This window comes from Elgaria multicarinata, chromosome 5 (genome assembly GCF_023053635.1).
Source record: "Elgaria multicarinata webbii isolate HBS135686 ecotype San Diego chromosome 5, rElgMul1.1.pri, whole genome shotgun sequence".
Taxonomy (NCBI): Eukaryota; Metazoa; Chordata; class Lepidosauria; order Squamata; family Anguidae; genus Elgaria; species Elgaria multicarinata.
Genome location: NC_086175.1, coordinates 99,596,760 through 99,618,059, shown reverse-complemented (window position 1 = coordinate 99,618,059; position 21,300 = coordinate 99,596,760). Strand labels below are relative to the sequence as shown.

Here is a 21,300-nt window from a genome sequence, read left to right as displayed (position 1 = left end):
ACATCCATAACTCTCTTTCAGCGGAGTGGGATTGCCTGAGGGCAAGGCTGCACCAATGCTGTTTGATCAAGGCCAGTGTCAAGGGCTGGTATGGTTGGGCACCTGACAAAAATTGACCCCCCCAACAGGGGTTGACTCCTGGACTTGCTCCTTGTCTTCACCCTGCTTGATCACTTGCCTCTTACTCTGGCCCAGACAATGGTGATGGGTGAGAAGGGGAGTTGTAGTTACTGCTATTTGCTCACTGGCTCTCTGCCTGTCAAGCAAGCGAATTGTAGCAATAACAAGAAAAAGGATGAGGAACAGCAGAGGATAGTGACAATAGCAGTGAGAAGGTGGTCTCACTGAGGAAAGCTGACTTGTCCCCAAATCCTCAAAAACCTGGGCCTAATCTACACCAAGCAGGATCTTGCGGTATGAAAGCGGTATGTAAAAGGCAGGGGCCACACTACTGCTTTATAGCGGTATTGAAGTGCACTGACAACTGTTGGGGCCCATTGACACATACCATATACCGCTTTCATAGTGCTATATCCTGCTGGTTGTGGCTCCTGCCTTTTATATACTGCTTTCATACCACTTCCATAGTGCAATATCCTGCTTGGTGTAGATTAGGTCCTGGAGCCAGCTTTGTATTTTGACATATTATATATACTAATTTAAAACACACACACACACACACACACACACTCACACACGCATGCAATTTAAACATGATGGTTTAGAAAATTTACCAGGTTTGGTATGTACCACATGAGGGCTAATTGTTGTTTTAGGGCTGGGAACATGATGTTTGGTTTCTGGAGCTGAAAGAGAGAGAAAATAGTTCAAAATTATTAAGCCATGTATAAGCACAGATCTGGCATTTCAGATTTGAAGATGCAGGTGAAGGAACAAAATCATGCTGTGGATAAGAAGTGTACAAAGGCAGCCACACAAAAGACTTGAGAAGAAAGGATCGCCTTAATATGTGTATAAAGGTTGGCATAGGTGCATTATGTGATTCATGGCAATTTCTGGATCCCAGCTTTAAAAGTCAAATGAATCACAAACATTGAAGACTGGACTGCAGCGTAACATGGCTACTTCCAGCTGTTTTCAGAGGTGACAGACTCACTGTGCAAGGAAAGAAAAAGCAATGCTGTGGAACAATAAATAAAATGGTTAAAGGTCTTCAATGCTAAATGAACAACATACCTAGAGAAAGTTTGAATTTTAATGGAAAAAAATGGATGATGTTAGATGATCTTGCAGAGGGAGAAAATGCAAATGGTTTCTGAGACAAGAAAGTAAAATAAGAAGATCAGTCAGTGCACTAGGAAAACACCATTACCTACTGTTGGAAGTTCATTGCTAAATGTAATAGGGTCCAAGACTGTACCGGGAAAAAAGGAACGATTAAAATGAGGAAAACCTTTCAGAATGAATTTAACTACTACATTAACTGAAGTACAGGTACATTAAAAGTAGGGTTTCACACAAAATCTTAGAACTAGGTCAGTTAACTTTTGAAAATCATTATCATCATCATCATCATCATCGATTACGGAATAACCTATCTCAGGAAGTATGTTCCTCCCTTTTAAGATTTAGGTGTTTTTATAATGTCCATTACTTAGAGAAGGCCTTGGGATAGTTGGATGGGGCAGTGGCAGCTCCAGGTTTCTTTGGGCCCATGGGGAAGACTCCCCACCCCAATAGGCTCCCTCAGTTATTGTGTCTATATTCTTACTCCCTTTGTCAGCAACTGCTATTGCTCCACATTGTCTTTCTCATCATTGCTAGCACTTGCTTGCTTGAAAGGCAGGGAGGCAATGAGCCAGTAGGCAGTAGCATCTACTGCTCCTCCTTCTCACCATCACCATTGTCCGGGCCAGAGTGAGAAGCAGGTAAACAAGCAGGCTGCAATGGTAAAAAAAAAAGGGGGGGGAACCCTCCAAGGGTCTCTTGTCAGTGGGCCCCTACTTGGGTATGGGCCCTCAAGAGGTGCCCAACCATGTCCTTGAAGGCAGTCTTGAGATAGAGGTCACCTTCTATGCTGTGGCTGGTTGTTTTTTATGTTGTCATTCTATTTTCTAATTATCAGTGTCTAAAAAAATTTATTTTTTAATTTTATGTTTTCCTGACAATGGGAAAGGCAGGTTAGAAATATTTTAAAGAAATACATAAACATCTAATACCTTCTTCATCCTAACACTGAAATTAATCTCGTTGGGAGACCCATACATCCTAATTATCTTGATTTGAACTAGATTTGTTCTGTTATTCAATCAAAACTGCCCTCCACATTTTTCAAGTATGCCTGGAAAGGATGAAATGGTTAAATAGTTAAACTGTTAACTATAAGTCAGGCCTGTGCTTGCTTGACACTCTTAAGCTAAAACATATGATTGTTCACGTTCTAAAAATATGAAGTGTCAAAATGATTAGACCTGGATGGCTAAGAATCCAGACAGGAAGTGGACTAAGATGGCCTCTATGGAATATCTGTAGTTGTGCCACCAGAGCTTTAAGAGTGGTTCTGGATCAGGTTGTACATAATTCTATGTTGTACATAAGCCCTCTTCAGGTGTTCCTTCTTCTGTGTGAGAACGTGTGAGGAAAGGAGCGCCTTCAGACCCAGCCCCCCTCCAACATCACCTCCATTGACCTGTACATGTGGAAGGCAACAGTCTGAATAGGGCATCCTCTTGTATCTGTGGGGGCTCTCCATGCAATGAGGACCCCTGGAAAATCAGGGTTCCTCATTGCATGGAGAGCCCCCACAGATACAAGAGGATGCCCTGTTGGATGGAGAGGCCCCATGAATACAAGAGGCTCTCCTGTTCAGACTGCCGCTCTCCATGCACACAAGGTGATGAATGTGATGACAGAGGGGCTGAGATGAAGCTTTCCTCATGCGTTTATTCAACATGGAAAAAATGAATGTGTGAAGAGGGCTACAGGCACACAATGGTCTGTCTGTGGCTGGTACTAGCAGTATCTAGTTTGATGTCTATTGGTTTGTTGTGCTTTATCCTAATGTGTATGTTGTTTCTCCCGGTACTGTATTTGGCATTCACAGGGCTGGGATACAGAAAAGAAAATGGTCTGTATACCACAACTTGGTTGAGGCTTTAGTTGCACATATAAGGCGACTGCAAAAACTCTCTGATGTGTTGTAACGAAAAGACAGTTACATAAATATTTGTGGATTAACAGGCAGCTATTGTTCACACATGTGTAAACATTATATCATCCAACTGAAATGAGAGAAAATTATATTTAAAACTTTCAGCTTACAATTATATGATACAATTGCCTACAGAGAGAGTCTATGTCAAGATGCAAGAAATGATCTCTGCTACTATAAATATGCTACTGTTCAGTCAAACTCTGTTCTTTGCCCTTTTGTGATACCAGATTTTATGTAGCAATGTGCCTCATTCAAGTTAAGTTGATACGCATTATTTCCATTCATGTCATGGCTTTGTTTGAAAGTGCTTATGTGCGTGACTAAAATTGATCCTATACACGTTAATACATTCACACAAAACATGAACATGTGACGACTTGTGAGGAAACAGAAGACATAGTAGAACTCAAATGCCAATTATCTATATTCATTGTGACAACATACCTTTCTATATAATAGTTTGCCAAAGATTTAATCTGAAAACAAATAGTAAGTTAGGAACCAGTTTGGTGTAGTGTAAGCCTGCATAACTTGTGATCCATCATGCTGAAGGCAGCCTTAGAGAAGACATGTAGTATAAGCCCATAGTTAGGGAGGGCATTGCTGGCCATTTTTTAACAGTGCACCAGCATGGTGCTCTGTGAGCTGCCCTCTGCTTTGTGTGCCTTGTTCAGACATCCATTAGTGTGAGCTTCTCTCTGTTTTGGTTGCTACTCAACTGCTTATGATTTTCCATACTATCTCTTCACCCATCACCAATACAGTCACTAACAACCCCATCACATAGGGTTTTATTAGACACCATTTAAAAAATCACATAGTTATGAGATTTATTAAATGCAAGTTCTTGTGCTGTGGAAAACTTAGAAGAAAAATGATCTGCTTCAGTTGAAGCTGGGCATAGTGGTGGGGAGCAAATCATTCAAGCATGTTTATGGCTACCTCTGTGGAGTATGGTGCAAGTGTTCTTCATTTTAAAGACTGTGTAGTCTTATGCATATTTATTTGGAAGTGAGTTTACTGTCTTCAGTGAGGCTTATGCTCTAGTAAGTATGTTTAATAAGGCCTGGAACCAAAGAATTCGGAGACTAATTCCACATGCCCAAACGGCTTTTGAACTTGTGCTTCTTAAAATATGGCAAACAACTTTTAAAACTTATGTAATAATGACCGACTTTCTCCTGCACTGCAGTCCTGACAAAATTTCCCATCTCATGCTGCTGTTATGCCCAGGAGGCAAGCTTCCATTGGCAGTCATAAAAGCTTCCCACGCAGGGCTAAAAGCAGTTGCAGAAGGGCAATTTTTGTTAGGGTTCTAGTGAGAAAGGAAAGGTTCCATTGAAAATTGCCCTATGCCTACTATGAATTGTTTTAAAAAAGGAAAAAAGGTATGCATCCACAAGTGACACGTTTAGACAAGTCTAGTTTGCCTTAAGCTGGTTGTGCACGCGGGAACTTCACGGCCCTATTCAGATGCAACTGGGGGAAGGCTGGGTAGGGAAACTGTGGAGCAGGGAACGTTACCCAAACCATGATGAGTGCACCTGTCACATGTCCAGGAACCTGATGGTGCGGTTGGTTTACTTACTTTCCCCCACATCATAGTTAGTCCCTTGGTGTCCCGCTCCTAGTTGTTCTTTCTGTTGTTATGTAACAGTGACAATAGAGTCTGGCCATGATGCCTAGATCATTGCCAGAAGAGGCAGTCACTCAAGGCAGCTGACCCTATGGTCACTGTGGTTTCATGTGGAACTGCCATTTTAAACCATGGGGAGCCCAATAGACAACACCGTAAGCAGCCCTGGGATTTCATAATCCCATTGCTGGAGGTGGCTACCTGGGGTGGTTAATTAGCTATCATTGGTGGGGGTTTCTTCCCATGCCACACAGGAAGCCACCATGGTTCACTTCCAAACACACCCAAGGTTGCTTAGCATTATGTGTGAAGAGGCCCCATGTGTGCATCAGGGTCTCCATAGGGAACCACTGGATTGGGATATTTAGGAAAAGATCCAATGTTGTCCATGTGCTAGCATGATTAATGTTACAACAGTGGAAACCAATCCTTACACAACATCAATAGCGGTTGCAGGTGTGATGGTGTCTGAGGTGTTCTAAACCAATTCTATGAAACGTATGTCTTTCAGATGTCCGCAATGGTTGGTCCATCACTGGATAAATAAATCTAACACATATACAGTTTTTAAAGTATGGATTAAAAAGTGCTGGATTTCATATTTGTTTGTTCTCAATGCAGTGTACAAATGTAACATCAAGAGACAATTTCATATTGTACCACAAATAACTAAAATATATTTTTAAAGGTTACTCTACCAGGTTTGCTATCTGGCACTTCTGGCATGGTATAGCTGGATTCTTTAGATTTAGAAGGAACAGAGCTTGGTTCATAAGAAGCTGAAAAAAAGTCCCAGTCCAGAATTAATTCATACTCCATTGACCTAAAAATGCACACACTCAAAATCTTGTATGGTAGGTATACTGCCTTAATCAATAGTCTGAAAGAAGAAAATAATAAAATAAGAAGTCCAATACAGCATGCTAAGGAAGAAAATTAAACTGCAGGAAAACTTACTTCAGTGCAGAAAAGGGGGGGATGAGCAATTATGAAATGTCATTCACAGTAAGTTTCAAAAAAGAGATCGGTGAAATATATTAAGGATGAGCTAAGTACTTGAGGAATAATTCTATTGAGTTCACATTTGGTTCTACAAAATTTAAAGCTGATCCCTGACCAAGGTAAAAGTACTAATTTTAAGCTGATACAGTCCTACTGGGGTCAATGGGACCACACTGATTTAAATCCAGTCACTCGGTTTAACTGAGCTGTTGAACTGCATGTATGAATGCAAGATCCTTGGCCAAATGTGTTAATTTGCTCCACCAGCCCATTCCCATTTGGCCATTAGCTCTATAAAAAAACCTCAAATAAACAAAGGAGGACAGAGAATGGGTGAAAGGAACGAGGAAAGAAGACTTTCTTCATAAAGCAGGGTCTGCCCTGGCATACGGCAGGGTGAAGCACCCTGCTTTAGACAGCACCATGGAGAAGGGGGGAATAGGTGAAAGCAGAAACTGGTGTCTGAATGATTCAGCAAAACCTTTTAGAACAGCCTTCCAACTTGATGCCCTACAGATGTTTTGGACTATGACTCCCATCCCCTGACCATTAGCTTTACTGGCTGATGCTAATGGGTTATAGTCCAAAACATCAAGAGGGTATCAAGTTGGAGAGGCTGTTTTAGAGTATTGATTCTAGTGGCTTCTGCATCAGACACTGCAGTAAAGGAAATGGATAAAGGTGGGTATGCTGTGGAAATGGTGTACCCAGAGCTTGCCACTCTTTCCTGGCATTCAAACACGTCTCAGATTTGCCTAGTTCTGGGGAGGCCAGATGTTATAGAAGGCAAACTATTTTTTTCAATGCCAAGCATCATTCACCCTTAGTACCTAACTACATATGTGAGGCAATCACATGTATGATAAACACAAATGCCTTGTCCCTGCATAAAGGTGGAGCTAGGAAGTCTCTTCTTTACACAGAGCATGTGGGGGAAGGGAGCAAAACCCACCACACCACCCCGTCTTGATTGCCCCACACGTCTAGTTTAGCCCTTATAGTTTCAGCCCTTTCATCTAGTTTCAGCCCTTTCAGTGCAGACTCAAGGCAGTTTCCATCCTCTCAGCTACTCTCTGCATGTCCTTTCAGCATGCTGAGCAAACATTCAATCTCTTCTGCCTTTCCCTTTCTCAGGACTCTCAGGTTTACTTCACAGTAGGAGGGAGATGCTTTTACTGCTCATGCCTAAAATGAAGCATCTTCTCAAGTCTGCCATATTATGTCAGAAAGCTAAAGATTGTTTTGAGGCAGGTTGTTTCAGCTTTGTTTCTTCCACTGACAGCCGGAACAAAATGGCCCCGTCTACAAGCTCCTTTCCTTGGGCTGGACTCCTCCGTCCAAAGAAAACACCCTTCCTGCTCATCTGGGCTGAATATTTTTAAAGCAACAGGACTCAGTACATCACAGAGCTCACTTATACTTTCTCAGGGGCATAATCTGTTTAACCTCCATGTCGCAGCAATTTCTCAGCCAGTCTGGTTTGAATAACCATCTGATTCAAACCATCAACATTCTAACCTAATTATGGAAGATTCCTGGATCCTGGAGCATTCTTCTATGATGGCCTTGTGTCCATTAAATATTTTAAATAAAAAATATTGAAGAAGGCATATGAATGTAATAGGAAAACACAAATACAATCAGACAGACTATCCTGGTGTTTGTTTTATTTGGAAAATAAAATTAATTCAATGTATGCAGCTTACAAATGTTCACTGTAGATTTACCAGATACACTTGCTGGCAATGAGTGAAAGTATAAAAGCTGACAGGCTGGAGGCCTTGGCAGCTGGGACAGTGTATGAGGAAGACTAGGACTGTGGGATTCAGATGCTAGCTAGATGTATCTACAGTAATTACTAGCAGTGAAGCAAAGTTAAACTATCAAGCTTTTCTTAAAGACATGTGGTACTCTTTTCCAATACTTTGGTTTGAATTATTCTGTTCTCAGTAGAAGTTCTACAACTGGTTTTAGTGCAAATATGCCCACATTTTGGGGGCAAGGGTTCTAAAAGATGAAGACTGAAAACTAAGATACTGCCTTTCTAGTGCAGACTATGGTACACCATATAGGCTCCCTGACCCTTGGTGTGGTTTGTCCTCCTTTTTACCTAGCTGGCAAGCAAGTAGCAATGCAGTTCAGAAGAGACAGGCCTGAAGTATAGGCCTAGCTCCATCAAACTCAGCCCCATGGATCCTCTTGTTTTTGTCTCAACATGCCATAAAAGTTGACAGCATGTGACACCTGTACTGTAGCATCCATATTGTAGGTATGTTTCAGTATTCCAGAATTTCATTGATAATAAACTAGACACTTGAAAAAGTTCTTGTAGAAGTTGGAACCATATTCTTACAACATGATTAACTAATTCTATTATTTAAAAGGCTATTAAAATTCGAATGATGAATGTGTTGCCATAAAATGCACTTGTAGTAGGTGAAAGATTCATCGTAGTAATGAGAAAAAAATTAAAAGAAGAGCCAGGATGGTGACAACTAGGTGAAATAAAAGTTTTTACCCATTGTTGCCACTGGATGTCCAATACTGTGGGAAATCTTAGTTGTGGCTGGAACTGGAATCAATTTGCTGGTAACTGCTGGAGTAAAGGATATTATCTTGAGACAGAGAAAGGAAAATCAGAGGATTCAGGATTTTAGAACTACGAATGTACTGCATGTTCTTTTTTAATGGCATATTTCTGGACTGTCTGTCTGATCATAAAGATAATCAGCTAGTGTAATGTCACTATGGTGTAACGTTGTATTTGAAATGGAGAGGACTGGGTTGAAATGCTTGCTCATCTATGACACAAATTCATTGGGTTTAGGCATATCTCAGCATATCAAGACTGTTATGAGGATAAAATAGTTTAATCTGATGTATGTAACCCTGAACATCTTGGAGAAAGGATTGTATACAAATATGGTAAAAAAAATAAAATAGCAGGGCTTGCTACAAGGGGAATTCTTAGGGGACTGAAAGCACATGCATATTTGCTGACAATTTCCTAATTAGATGCATCTGGAGTAGAATTTATACTTTTCCAAAACTAGACTAGACTACCATGTGATTGAATTATACTGCAAACAATGAAAAGCAGAAGGTGTTGCCTTTTATAGCTGGAATCATACAGCCTTATCCTTAAAGGTGTATTAGAGTACAAGCAGCACTGAAGAAATGAAGCTTTCATCAGTTGAGCACCTTAAGGAAAACAGTCAAAGGTTGCAATCCATGGAACCAAAAATGCTGTATAACTTCCAAAAGTTTTTAAAGGCGAAAGACAATGGCCAACACTGCAGGATACTGTTTAGAATGGCGGGGGGAACGATCCTAGAAGTTAGCTAAACAGAAATAGGGGAGTGATATATTTAGCATGCAGCGTACATTAACTATCTGAAGGAAGTGAAAAATAATATATCAGTTGTCAACATCAGTTCTAAGACACACACCCTGTCAATCTGGTATATTTAAGCTAGTCCAATGCTCAAGGCAAACAGTACACAAGGGAACAATGTCACCAGCATAATGTCCAACTGCTTTTGACTCCCCCAAGCTAATGTATCAAGTTTGCATTTACAGCTGGGTATACTGTAGGGTAGCTGACTATTAGGAGACTTCTTGCTCATAATCAAAAATAGATGTATGGCATCTAATTAAGTGGAATGCAACACATCATTTTAAAGCTCACTTTTTCCTCTTCACCTCTCAGTCTTACTGAATTTCTATTACCTTTCCCAACTCTAGAAAAATATGAAGAGGATAAAACATATTAATATTATATTGCAGAAGGCAAATATGTAGCCTTTCATTTAAATCCCTTGATTAATCTTTATAGAGGCTACCTCTGAAGCCATGCTGTACAGAGCACAATAGTACTTCTGAGTGAAAGACCGTGTGTGTTTAGAATCTGTTTGAAACAATATTTTGCATTTTTAGTTCCTCTTTACTGCGAATGTCTCTTTACGTCCTGTACCTCACTGCCTGTCTCTGTTTCTGTCCTTTATGAAGGCTTGGAACTGTTTCTGATAGGTGCTCTCAGCTTTCAAGGCACTGATCACCTACTTAGGAGTAAAAGGTGCTTTGAATCTAACCCTGCCTTACATCTTCCTCCTTTGACACCAAAAGAGGACTGGGGAGGCATGGCATTTCAGTCAGTGTTTTCAAACAGGTGATCAATAGTATCAAAGCTGACTGTGCCAAGCATCAGTTCAGCACTGTGTGTGAGTCAACAGTCATGAACAACAGTAACACTGAATGGAAAGACAATCCCAGGAACCATATGCACAGCATATGGTATTCTCAATCCAAATCCGCATTATACACATATTGCCCTTAGTAGACCAGAATTCCAGATGGCTTTCCCCCTTTTCATATGCATATATAGGAGAGACTTTAAAACAACCCCCCAAACTAACAATATGCACTAGAAAATACTTTGGGCAAATCCTCTATATTCCATTTAAAGCATGGATAGCCAACTGGTAGCCTCTGGGCTGCATCTGGGACTTGACAAAAAAATTCAATTCGTCCCTTTCTACTCTATGTTAGAAGTTTATCTCCATTATTATTTATTGCTAATTGTGACTGGCCTACATAAGCAAATTTTACTAACTTTATTTGGCAAACCTGAGTCAAATTTAAAAGAACAAATTGGATAATGTAAATTTAATTCACTTCAGTGCTAGATTTTAACTGATAAAATGATAGAAATGTGAGCTTTGATATGACACTGAAATCTTATGGGATGTTTAGAAGCCATTTTTTAATCCTAGAAATTTGACCAGGAAGTGTACCTGTGATTATGCATGCTACCATATTACATGTTCTAATATTATATAAGAAAAACAATATATGTGAATAACATGTGTTCTGTTTTTATGGAATTCTTGTCCAAATCAGTCAGAAGAAAGCTTGATCCATGCTGTGGAACAAAATAGTTGTAGGAAAGTACATAGCAATTACCCGGTACAATCTTTGGCTCTTCCAGATGGGGAAGGATTTGGGGCTTGGAAACAGGGATTTTTGTTTTACTGGGAGCTGGAAAGAATAAAAATGAAAATATCATTCTTGTGTGTCTAAGAAAACATTAGTTGGTACCATAAAGACACAAATAACACAATCCACTGAGAATTGCTCCTGTACGAGCTTCCTTAAAATGAATGTAAATCCTTCCATGGAAGTGTTTTTGTGCCCCTATTTCCAAAATTATATAAGACTATCCCAAACTGACAACAAATACTGACAGAGATTAAAATGCTGCTTAGTTCACTCTACAGACTTGTAATGGGCCTGTGGCAGGTTTTCTCTTTCTTTTACTGTTTGACTTCCCCACAAAAGCCTTTTGCTATTCCTGTGAGATTCAAAAATAATCTGCCAAAGGAGATGGAGGGGCTGCTGCTTGAGGAGAACAGACTGTAGGGAAATCTTATCCAAGCTTATACAGAAGTAAGTCCAGTTAATTTCAATGGATTTAGGCCTTAGCTAGACCTAAGGTTTATCCTGGGATTGTCCTGGGGTTGTCCCTGCTTGCTCCCAGGATATCCTGTGTCATTTACATGAACAGAGATGACCCCGGGACGATCCCGGGATAAACCTTAGGTCTAGCTAAGTCCATGGTTTCAGGTACGGGTGCATAGGATTACGCCCTGAAGGATCTTTGAGTTTACAGAACTAGTATTGTGGATCTTCCCCTCCCCTTAGTCTAAATTGGTTTTGTGATGTTGCCTCAACACAAAGACAGTTCAGACTGAAAGACCCATACATGATCCCCAATTGGCTGGGGTCATATCCCCAACTAATCAGAGAGGAATGAGGGAGTTTAAAAATGAACAGATGCCAAGAAGAATGTCAAACATCAGCAAACAGATGCAATGAAAGACAAATACTGGGGGGCTTGCAAGGAACGTTTCAACATTCATGTTAGAAATATTCAATTAAGGATATTAAGCATGTCTAGCTTCAAAGAAAAATGATAGAATATATTAACAGAATACAGGTTTTAAGCTGATGTAACTACAAATCAAGTAAAAGGTATGAGAAAGTCCACTCTAATGCACAGCACAGTATATTATATATCTAGATTTTGCCTCTAGAATTCTGAGGGGAAGAGCAGGTAATAAGCAGCACGGGAGAGCCAGACAGAAGTAAAGGCTTAACTCTATCCTCTAGCCAGAGCCAGGGGCCTCTAGCTCTTATTTAATTGTGCCACAATCCCTCCACTGTTGATGCCATCTGGCCAATTTGCCACAATATGGCCATCTATGGAATGATGAAGACATGTGAATCGATATTTAACTATTATGATTGCTCCCCTGTAACTTCATGTAATCCTAATTAACCATTACCCAGTGTTGTTCTTGGCAGTTCAGGGGTTTTATAAATGTTAGCAGTGGTGGTTTCCCATTGAGGTTCTTTTTCTGCTGATGAAAAAGAGGGAAAAGACACTAATAAATGATCTGGGAGTTAAACACTTCTACATAAAAGCTTATTAAAAAAATTCTACATAAAAGCTTATTAAAAAAATTCTACATAAAAGCTTATTTAAAAAATTCTGTTATCCAGAATCACTACATAACAGGAAAGAATGTAAAGAAATGCTTTCTTTCTGATCATGGTTTTGTTATTAGAACTGCTTTCATTGAAAGCTTTGAGGTAAAACACAACAAGACTCAGAGCCACATAGTCAAAAGGAAAAAAAAAGATTTGTATTTCCTCAGAGAAACAACATAGCTTCTTTCATACAGGCTAACTTAATAAAATGCACGAATTAAAAAATAATGTTGATTGTAATCAATGGCATGAAATGTAATTACCATGTTTTGTTTCTGGTATTTTGGGACGGGCAAAAGGTTTGGGTGTAGAAGGAACAAATTTTGTTTCCGGAGGAGCTGAAAGACACAGGCTGTATTATACTTTTTGTTTTTTGTTTCTTACTGTTTTTTGTTCTGGTTTTTTTTGCTTCCTTGGAAATTAGAATCATATGAGCTAAAGTGGAGGTGAAACAAGATTTTACATAAATTGTAAATAAATTGTAAAATTAACTATTTTAAAAAACATCACCAACAACAGCAAAAACAATACTGATCTATTCTTTCCCATTAACTCAATAGGTGACCCATCCCTTCCTGCCTGCAGGGTAATAAATATTGGCCTACCTTATAAAGTTAATGTAAGGGTTACTAATATAATCTATGTGAAGTGCTTTGAACTCTCAAAAGTGCATTACAAATACTATTACTGATAGCAAAATAATTTAGATAATATTTTAGCCAATTATGCAATGATTGATTGTGCCAATTATATAATGCCAAAACTGAAGCTTAGTGAAAAATCTTACTGCAACCCTTACAAGAATATTTTTTTCTATACCAGAAATATGTTTAGAGCAAATTTGCAAAATTCTTATGAAAGTTATAGAATTTTACATGCTAATATATAACCATGGGAACAAATAGTTAGAAGCATTTCCCCAGAATTTTCAGAACAACACATTTAGCATCCAATTCAGATGTGTCATAAACCATGGTTTGTTGTGATGACAATGTGCCACAGGGAATCTTGTGACTTTGCCTCTTCCCTTCCTCTCACCTTTGCACATGAAGGGAGGAGATATAAAGCTTCTCTTTGTGGTTTGGAACCAACTGCAGTTTCCCATTTCACATCTATTTCAACTATAGAAAACTGTTCAAACCATAGTGGTATGTACAAACTGTAGCTCACAATCAAGGATATATTGGTTTAATATTCTGGTTTGTTAACATTATATAAAGTCAAGTGAGATTCTCATATTCTGATACAATGGGAAAGTGTGGTTTGGAACAAATCACAAATGCTAGTTTGAAATCTCATTCCCTTTTGCTCAGTTTCTCATTTTTCTAGTCTAAAGTTTGGTTCCTCCTGAACTTTGCAAATTGTTTTGATCTTAAATTCAGTTCTACATGAATTTTAAGATGTTTCTAAAGGAAATTCTCAGGGATTAGCTAGGATGGGATTTTATTCAGGCTTCTGTTAGCTAAATATATTGCCCAGGAGATAACTGTTACCTGGAGTAGATTTTAATTGTTCAGTAATCCTAGATGTTTTAGGTGTATCCTGCTTCAAAGGTGGTAGATTAGGGGCTAGAAAAATAAAAGAATTCGAACACTGAACAGAAAAAGACAAATATAACTGCTGATAAAATTTAAACATCTAACATGGAAACAGAAAGACTGAATTGTGTGTGGGGGGAACCCTCAAGACAAAAGGTTAATAATAATTAAATCGTACAAAGAAGACATTTTCATCATTTCTCATGTATGAAGCTGACATCAGTATTCCCTCCCTCTGACAAAAAGACCCACTAATTCAGCATCAATTGGGGTTCCATTCATACCAAATCTATATTCAATAGAAAATAAATTCTTAGTTACTGAGATCCTGAAAGCAGGAAACAACTAGAAATGAATTGAATGTATTAATCAATAACAGGTTATACACAACTACTTCCTGTTCATAATCAATTTAAATGAAACAAAGTGATTGATCTGAAGTGATTCATGTGACTGCAATATAGATCAGTCAACAATCTGCATTTTACTACCAAACTCATATCCAGGTTTTGCTGCTCCTGAGAAAAATAAAGAGAACAAATGTTTTGGGAGTGAATCAAGTGCTTCAACTGATCACAGAAAATAGTTATTTCACAATTGAATACAGAAAACTTTTGAAAATACTGTCTGTATTCATAAATTATTTAATTACCAGGTTTCACATGCCATCCTTCTGGGGTGGCAGAAGGATTCCATTTAAAAGGAATATATGGTATTTCAGATGGAGCTGAAAAGAGTAACAAAGTTAAGTTTAAAATTCTTCAGAATTCATTAAAAAAAAACAATTTAAACAAACAGCACATGCAACAAGCTTGCAATTATGAAGGAAGAGTTCAGAATAGAATGGACCAGCCAGCTGATGAACATGGTGGAGATGCAAATCATGTTGCAATTTTCTTAAACACATCTCAGTATTCCAAAGACAAGTGGTAATTTTCCACTAAGACAGCTGTAGATAAACTTTGGTGAAAAGTGAAGGATAATAAAAAGATGATCCATGCAGCTTTCATGACTGAAATTTAAAGTAAAAGTATGAACCACGTTCCTACAAAAGTTTAGAGACTTTGGTGAAGCCAGAAGTTTGATGATGGTCAGTACTGAAAGGATGGTGATTATATTCTGGAGGAAATGAATTCACATGGAATGAAAATGTTTCTGATGAAACATAAAATGTAGTGTGAGCATTCACAGTAAAAACAACAACATTACCCAGTGTTGCCCTTGGCTGGTCAAGAGGTTTAGATGTTTTAGGTGTGAGAAATTCCAGAGTGGGTTCATTTGTTACTGCTAGGAAAAATGTTGACAAGTATAAGAAACATAAAAAAAGCTATCCTGGGGGGAAAAAAACATTTGCATGAAGAAAACTTATTTCACTGTAAGAAAAACTGAAGTGTTTCCCTGACTATTGGCTGGTGTTATTTTTTTTTTAGTTTATTAGTTTAGTAGCTGTTATAGAAAAAGTAATCTGTTTAAATCACACTACTCCCTTCCTCCTACTATATGTGAATTTGAACAACCGCTTTATGATCATCTATTTAGTTTCTTCCACCCTGTACTGTCATAGTTTTGGATTAAATCTTGTTATCTGAACCATTGCCACACGTAGAACACACATAGGATTTTAGGAGTTTTGAACAACGCTGCTAAAGTTGCATTATTTAACTAGAGTGGTACAGAGTAACAAGTATGATTGTCATAAGGAACAAATTGTACTGCAAATCAGCCTATTACTAAGAACAAATTGGGCACTTTAGAGTCTTATTGTTTCAATGGAAGAGAGTTAACCACATGCTTATTATTATAATTACCACCAATTATCAGTCTACAATGCAGAAACTACATGGTGTCTTAAATAGTCTGATCTCTGCCCCAAGGAATTTACAGTCTATAACAGACATTAAAGAAACAACAGGAGAAAGAGAGATGCGGGGGGGGGGGGGAGAGGGAGAGAAGTGTAGGGAGATTATTATTATTATTATTATTATTATTATTATTTATTTATATAGCACCATCAATGTACATGGTGCTGTACAGAGTAAAACAGTAAATAGCAAGACCCTGCCGTATAGGCTTACAATCTAATAAAATCATAGTAAAACAATAAGGAGGGGAAGAGAATGCAAACAGGTACAGGGTAGGGTAAGCAGGCACAGGGTAGGGTAAAACTAACAGTAGAAAGTAACAGTAGAAGTCTACACAACAGAGACGCCTTCTCAAGGATGCAGGAAGAAAAGGGTGTATCTGAGGAGGGGTTTAAAGGAAGAGAGAGAAGTAGAAACATATATATGATCATGGCATCAATGTCATACTCATTGACACCAATGGAGCTTAAAACATTTGGCCTAAATGTTTGGTGGCAAATCCAAGTTGTTATTACTGTCTTGGAGAATCAAGCGAAGCTTTGCTTCCATTTCATCTAAAAATCTCATATATTTCCAGTACTCTTTCAAAATGTTAGGTTACATCAGCCTTGCACAATTTCGAATGAAAAGCAAAATTATTCTAAACACTGCTTTCTATAGCTATATTTAATTTCTTATGCAGAATATTAAGAGGAAAACAAAACTCTATGCCACATGCTTTCCTTTCTTTATATGACATATGGCAGAGCTACCCGGACTGAGTTAACTATTATGTATTTAATCATTACATTTCTACATTGCCCAATAGACAAAGCTCTCTGGGCAGTTCACAGAATTAGAATTACTTTCTATAGTCTTTGATTGGTAGATTCACTCTGTTTCGGATATGATTCAGTCCTCAGAAGACTCTGCCTACACAAATTCTATTGAAGTGAAAGAGGCAAGTGCAGGTCTCAGAGGTCTTGACTTAAGAGCAGTTTTACTGAATTCAGTGGTAAATAGAGGTAAATAGGTAGAAGGCTGCACACATAGGATGACAGCACTATACCTGGTTTGACGTCTGATATGTCAATCTCATCATATGTTGTGGTGCTTGAAAGAGCAGGTTGTGTTTTGCTGTAAACTAAAAATAATAAATTGATAGTAACTGCAATTATGACGATTTCTTTCTAAACTAAATTTTATAGTCTGAGGTAACTAGTATAAACTGTATCTGTAACCAAGTTTGTTAAATAAAGTTTTGATTAGGCTGGATCAATCGATTAACTGGACGAATTTCAATATATTTATAAATTGCAAAATCTCAGTGGAAATGTCTTTGAGGATCTTAAACTAAGCAGACAGTTCTTTTATTTATTTTTATAGGAAAAAAACTACTACAGCCACCTCTCCATGATAGGAAAGGCATTTTAATATCTTCTTTTTTCTTCAAACTTACATATTGGGTGCAATGCAACTTGTTTTCCTCCGACAGAAGGTGTCCATCAGCAGAATGGGAAAAGGGAAATTTTTCAGCCATTCCCCCTTCTCCCTCCTTTCAGTCCCCCCATGCACCCAATCAGCTCCTGAGGAGTGACTGAAAATCCCCCCACCCCCATGTCCCGCTGATAGGAACCTTCTTTCCGTGGAGAAAAGCTAGTAATATTCTACTCACTGATATTAATTTCAGCTCAGCAATGTCATGCTCACTTGCCTTCAATTATCAGAATCTACTCATAAAACACTTGCTTTATGCTGTACTGAAAATAACAACAAGTGGGCATTAGGCAGGAGTAACATGTCCTTCCTCACAAAACTCCCATCTTCTAGACTACACTGGTTCTCTTCTTGCACATGTGCTGACAGTGAGAGCAGAGAAGAAGCATGAGCATTGCAACAGTGTGGGGAAGAATTATAGGCCCAATATTTTGGCCCTCTGCCTTTTACAAGATTAACAGAACAAGAAAAACAATACCTAATTCAGTTCTTTCCCCCAATATATCCCCCCACACCAAATGTCTTGAGTGCTTATGTTTGAGTACTCTCATTTCTTAATGCACAACTTCATAGTTTTATGGTCACTGGCTCAGTGATGTGCTTGTTGCTACACATAACATCCAAAGTTGATGATGAGGGGTCTGGAAATTGATTTGCCCCACCTAATAAGGAAGGCTGGCTACAGGGGTGTTATCAGGGGGTTGCTCAACGAAAAGAACAGTAGTAGCTGACAAGCTTCCTGAAAGAGCTTTCCCATCACTACTGATCATGCCCTGCAAAATGCATTTGCTACATGGTGATAGTGAGGCCCAGGAGGTCTAACCAGTGTCTTGCATGAAGACTGCAGCTCACGTCTTGAAAACGACTGTTCTTTATCAAGCTACAAATGTTGCCTACTGACACCCACCCCCAAGAATATTTTAACTTTTCATTGAGAATATACTCTTCACCGCAAAGTGGAATGTCAAATTATAGCATATGAAACTGAATTAAAGGATAATGACCCATTGGAAATAGTAAGCTGTAATTATCAAATTAACTCTGTGGCCATCTTCAGACTTTGAGTACATATTTCATGCATAGCCAAAAGAAAATTTCTGAGTTCCTGAGATGTATTTTTGGCATGTTACTATCATGTTCCCTAAGCATTACTCAGAGTTACAATGTTGACTGAGGAACCAGATAAATTGTGCCTATTCCATTTTCTAGATACTCTATCACACCTACCCTGATTTCCAGTGTTTCAGTTCCAGGTATTGCTCCAACAGAGTAGTACTATGTTCCCATGCAAAATACCTGGCTTATTTTTTAATGCTGTACCTGTACTTACGAGATGTTACCTCTTATCTTTGTTATTCATCCAATTAAAGGCTTTGATTTCATATTGTCCTCTGGATTTATGCTGTCTGTTGTTTTGCCTTAGAATCTAACCATCTTCTTTGTTAATGCCAGCATTCACACGGTGTATTAACAGTCTTCTACATCTACGCAAGCCTTTTTATTCATTTTTTATTTGCCCTATGGCACTGCAATACCAGCCCTGCTTACATCTTCTGAGCATTACAAAATTTTCAACAACCAGCAAGCTCCAAACACCTAAGGTAAACTGGATGGGATGTTCAAGTATTTTTTTTTAAAGAAAACTGCATATTGTTCACCAACTCCAGATAATTAAGACATAGAAAATCATAAAATCATGCACAGCATTCGAGTTGCACAATACGTGTGTTCTCTATGTATCCTGGAACAGATGAATGAATAGGAAATTCCATAATGTGTTCCATAGAGAAAGCAAAGGAAGCTTAAGAACACATTTTGACAAGATAAACGAATGCAGTCCTGATCTGATTTTTTGTATACATAAAAAGCAAAACAAACCACTGCAAAAATGTCACGATCTGCTTTACTGACTTCTGGATTAACCAGTTTCAGGTATCTAAATGTTTACTGAAAGTTTATTAATTTGAGAGTAATCAGAACCCATGTGCAGGGGCTCCCTATTAGAGGGACATTTTCTGTGGCTATATACACATTTCCTATTGCTGACATTTCCTTTTTCACAGAAAAAAAATATGCTGCTGGATTATGTCCAAGAAACATCAGGAATAGTCTTTGGGCCAAGTCTAGCACCACTAATTTCACTCCTAGGAATACACTAAGGCCACAACTAGACCTAAGGTTTATCCTGGGATCATCCAGGGTTCACCCCTGCCTGAGCACTGGATCCCCTGTATGTCACCTAGATGAACAGGTTTGACCCCTGGATGATCCAGGGATAAACCTTAGGTCTAGCAATGGCCTACATGTTATTCTCGTGACAAAAATGGAAGCATTAAAACAGGGGATAGGCGACTTGATACCCTCCAGATATTTTGGACTACAACTCCCATAAGCCTGGATCATTGGCTCTGCTGGCTGGGGCTTGCAAGAATTGCAGTTCAAGACATGTAGAGGACACTAGGGGCTCATCTACACCAAGCAGGATATTCCACTATGAAAATAGTATGAAAGTGGTATATAAAAGGCAGGAGCCACACTATTGCTTTATAGTGGTTTTGAAGTGCACTGACAACTGTTGGGGCCCATTGACACCTACCATATAACACTTTCATACCACTTTCATAGTGTTATATCCTGCTTGGTGTAGATGTGTCATGGGCCCCAACAGTTGTCAGTGCACTTCAGTACCACCATAAAGCAATAGTGTAGATCCTGCAGTGCATTAAGCAGTAGTGTGGTGCCTGCCTTTTATATACTTCTTTCATATCACTTTCGTAGTGGAATATCATACTTGGTGTAGATGAGCCCTGGCATGGATTTAAGCAATGAACAGACATGGATATAAGTCTTTTGGAAATAATAAGAGTGACCTGGAGGAAAAAATGGGAATAAATAAAGTACAGTACATAAATCAGGAAACTAATTCTTCCTTCCATACAAGTTTAGGATTACTTCTATTGTATTTTTTAAAAATCTAAAAAGAAAACGTGATGAAATCACGTGAATGAAAAAGTAGCACTAGAAGAAATCCTAAAAACATGGAAGGAAGCCGCAGTTTCATGTTCCATGTGTAATACAAAAAATATACACTACCCACAAAACATATTAATTTATGTAAATTGAATTAAAGGATTTGTTTGCAGACTTGGAAAAATGATTCCCTGCCAGCAGAAAGAAAACAAGCAACCTTGGAGATGTTAAAAGGAAAAAGTTGCATGATTCATAGCTCTTGGAAGAAGCATACATTCTATTTATATATATTCAGAGATATCAGAGGCCTGTGAAAAATATAATAACCAATTTAACAAAGATGTCTTTTTAGAAACTTAACACCCACCATAAACTGGCCACCCAGAATGTTTCTAAATGAAAAAGAAATATCTCCCCCTGGTATAGCTGAAATACTTAAAAATATTACAGAAGAAAACTATGGAAAATTTCAGTGAAGCCTCCGAAGAAAATTTACTTAACTGAGATGCCAGGTAAATAGTAACATCTGATGAGCCTGCCTCCAGATGTCATAACAGTATTTGTGGATTTCAAAATCAGGTAAGGACATTGAGAGAATAAGGATACAATTACGAAAATCTAGTTAAGAATACCTTACGGGCAAATGTTTGCTTTGGAAAGTGTGTGCACACCAAAATATGTAACCAAAAATAAACTGTACCATCCATATGCAAGGAGGAACTGGTGACCCCAGTCAAGAGAGATTCTTGCCATATGGTTGGTATTTTCATCTTTGACAAATGCAGATCACCTATTTGGGGAAGAAAGTGCTGGGAATCCACCTTGTCTCCATACAAGTGGTTGGTGCTGGACCATGGCATGTGGGAATGGGAGGGTAAATACTTTCCCTGACGAAAGCTGCCCACCTTCAGGCCCTATTTTCCCTGGGAGAAGTTGCACCAATAGAAGCTTCCCTCGCATGCCAAAGAGACGCTGAGGGAAGGGTTCATAGCATGGGAAGAAAGACTTAACCCCCTTCCTGTGAACTACGGTCTCAAACTTAGATGGGCCCCACACTGGCTGCTATACAGTAAATAAGTAAACATGCACAAT

At 38.6% G+C, this 21,300-nt stretch overlaps 1 protein-coding gene across 1 annotated transcript in view; it reads right to left on the bottom strand.

Annotated features, from left to right (window-relative positions):
* ABI3BP (ABI family member 3 binding protein) overlaps positions 1–21,300 on the bottom strand; it is a 134,910-nt gene that overhangs the window by 71,447 nt on the left and 42,163 nt on the right. The window contains exons 15-24 of the mRNA XM_063127713.1: positions 16,811–16,885; positions 15,110–15,187; positions 13,856–13,930; positions 12,626–12,700; positions 12,158–12,232; positions 10,776–10,850; positions 8,332–8,409; positions 5,510–5,590; positions 1,334–1,375; positions 735–806 (exon numbers count right to left, since the gene is read on the bottom strand). Coding sequence (XP_062983783.1) covers positions 735–806; positions 1,334–1,375; positions 5,510–5,590; positions 8,332–8,409; positions 10,776–10,850; positions 12,158–12,232; positions 12,626–12,700; positions 13,856–13,930; positions 15,110–15,187; positions 16,811–16,885 — 726 coding nt within the window. The remainder of the gene's footprint in view (positions 1–734; positions 807–1,333; positions 1,376–5,509; positions 5,591–8,331; positions 8,410–10,775; positions 10,851–12,157; positions 12,233–12,625; positions 12,701–13,855; positions 13,931–15,109; positions 15,188–16,810; positions 16,886–21,300) is intronic.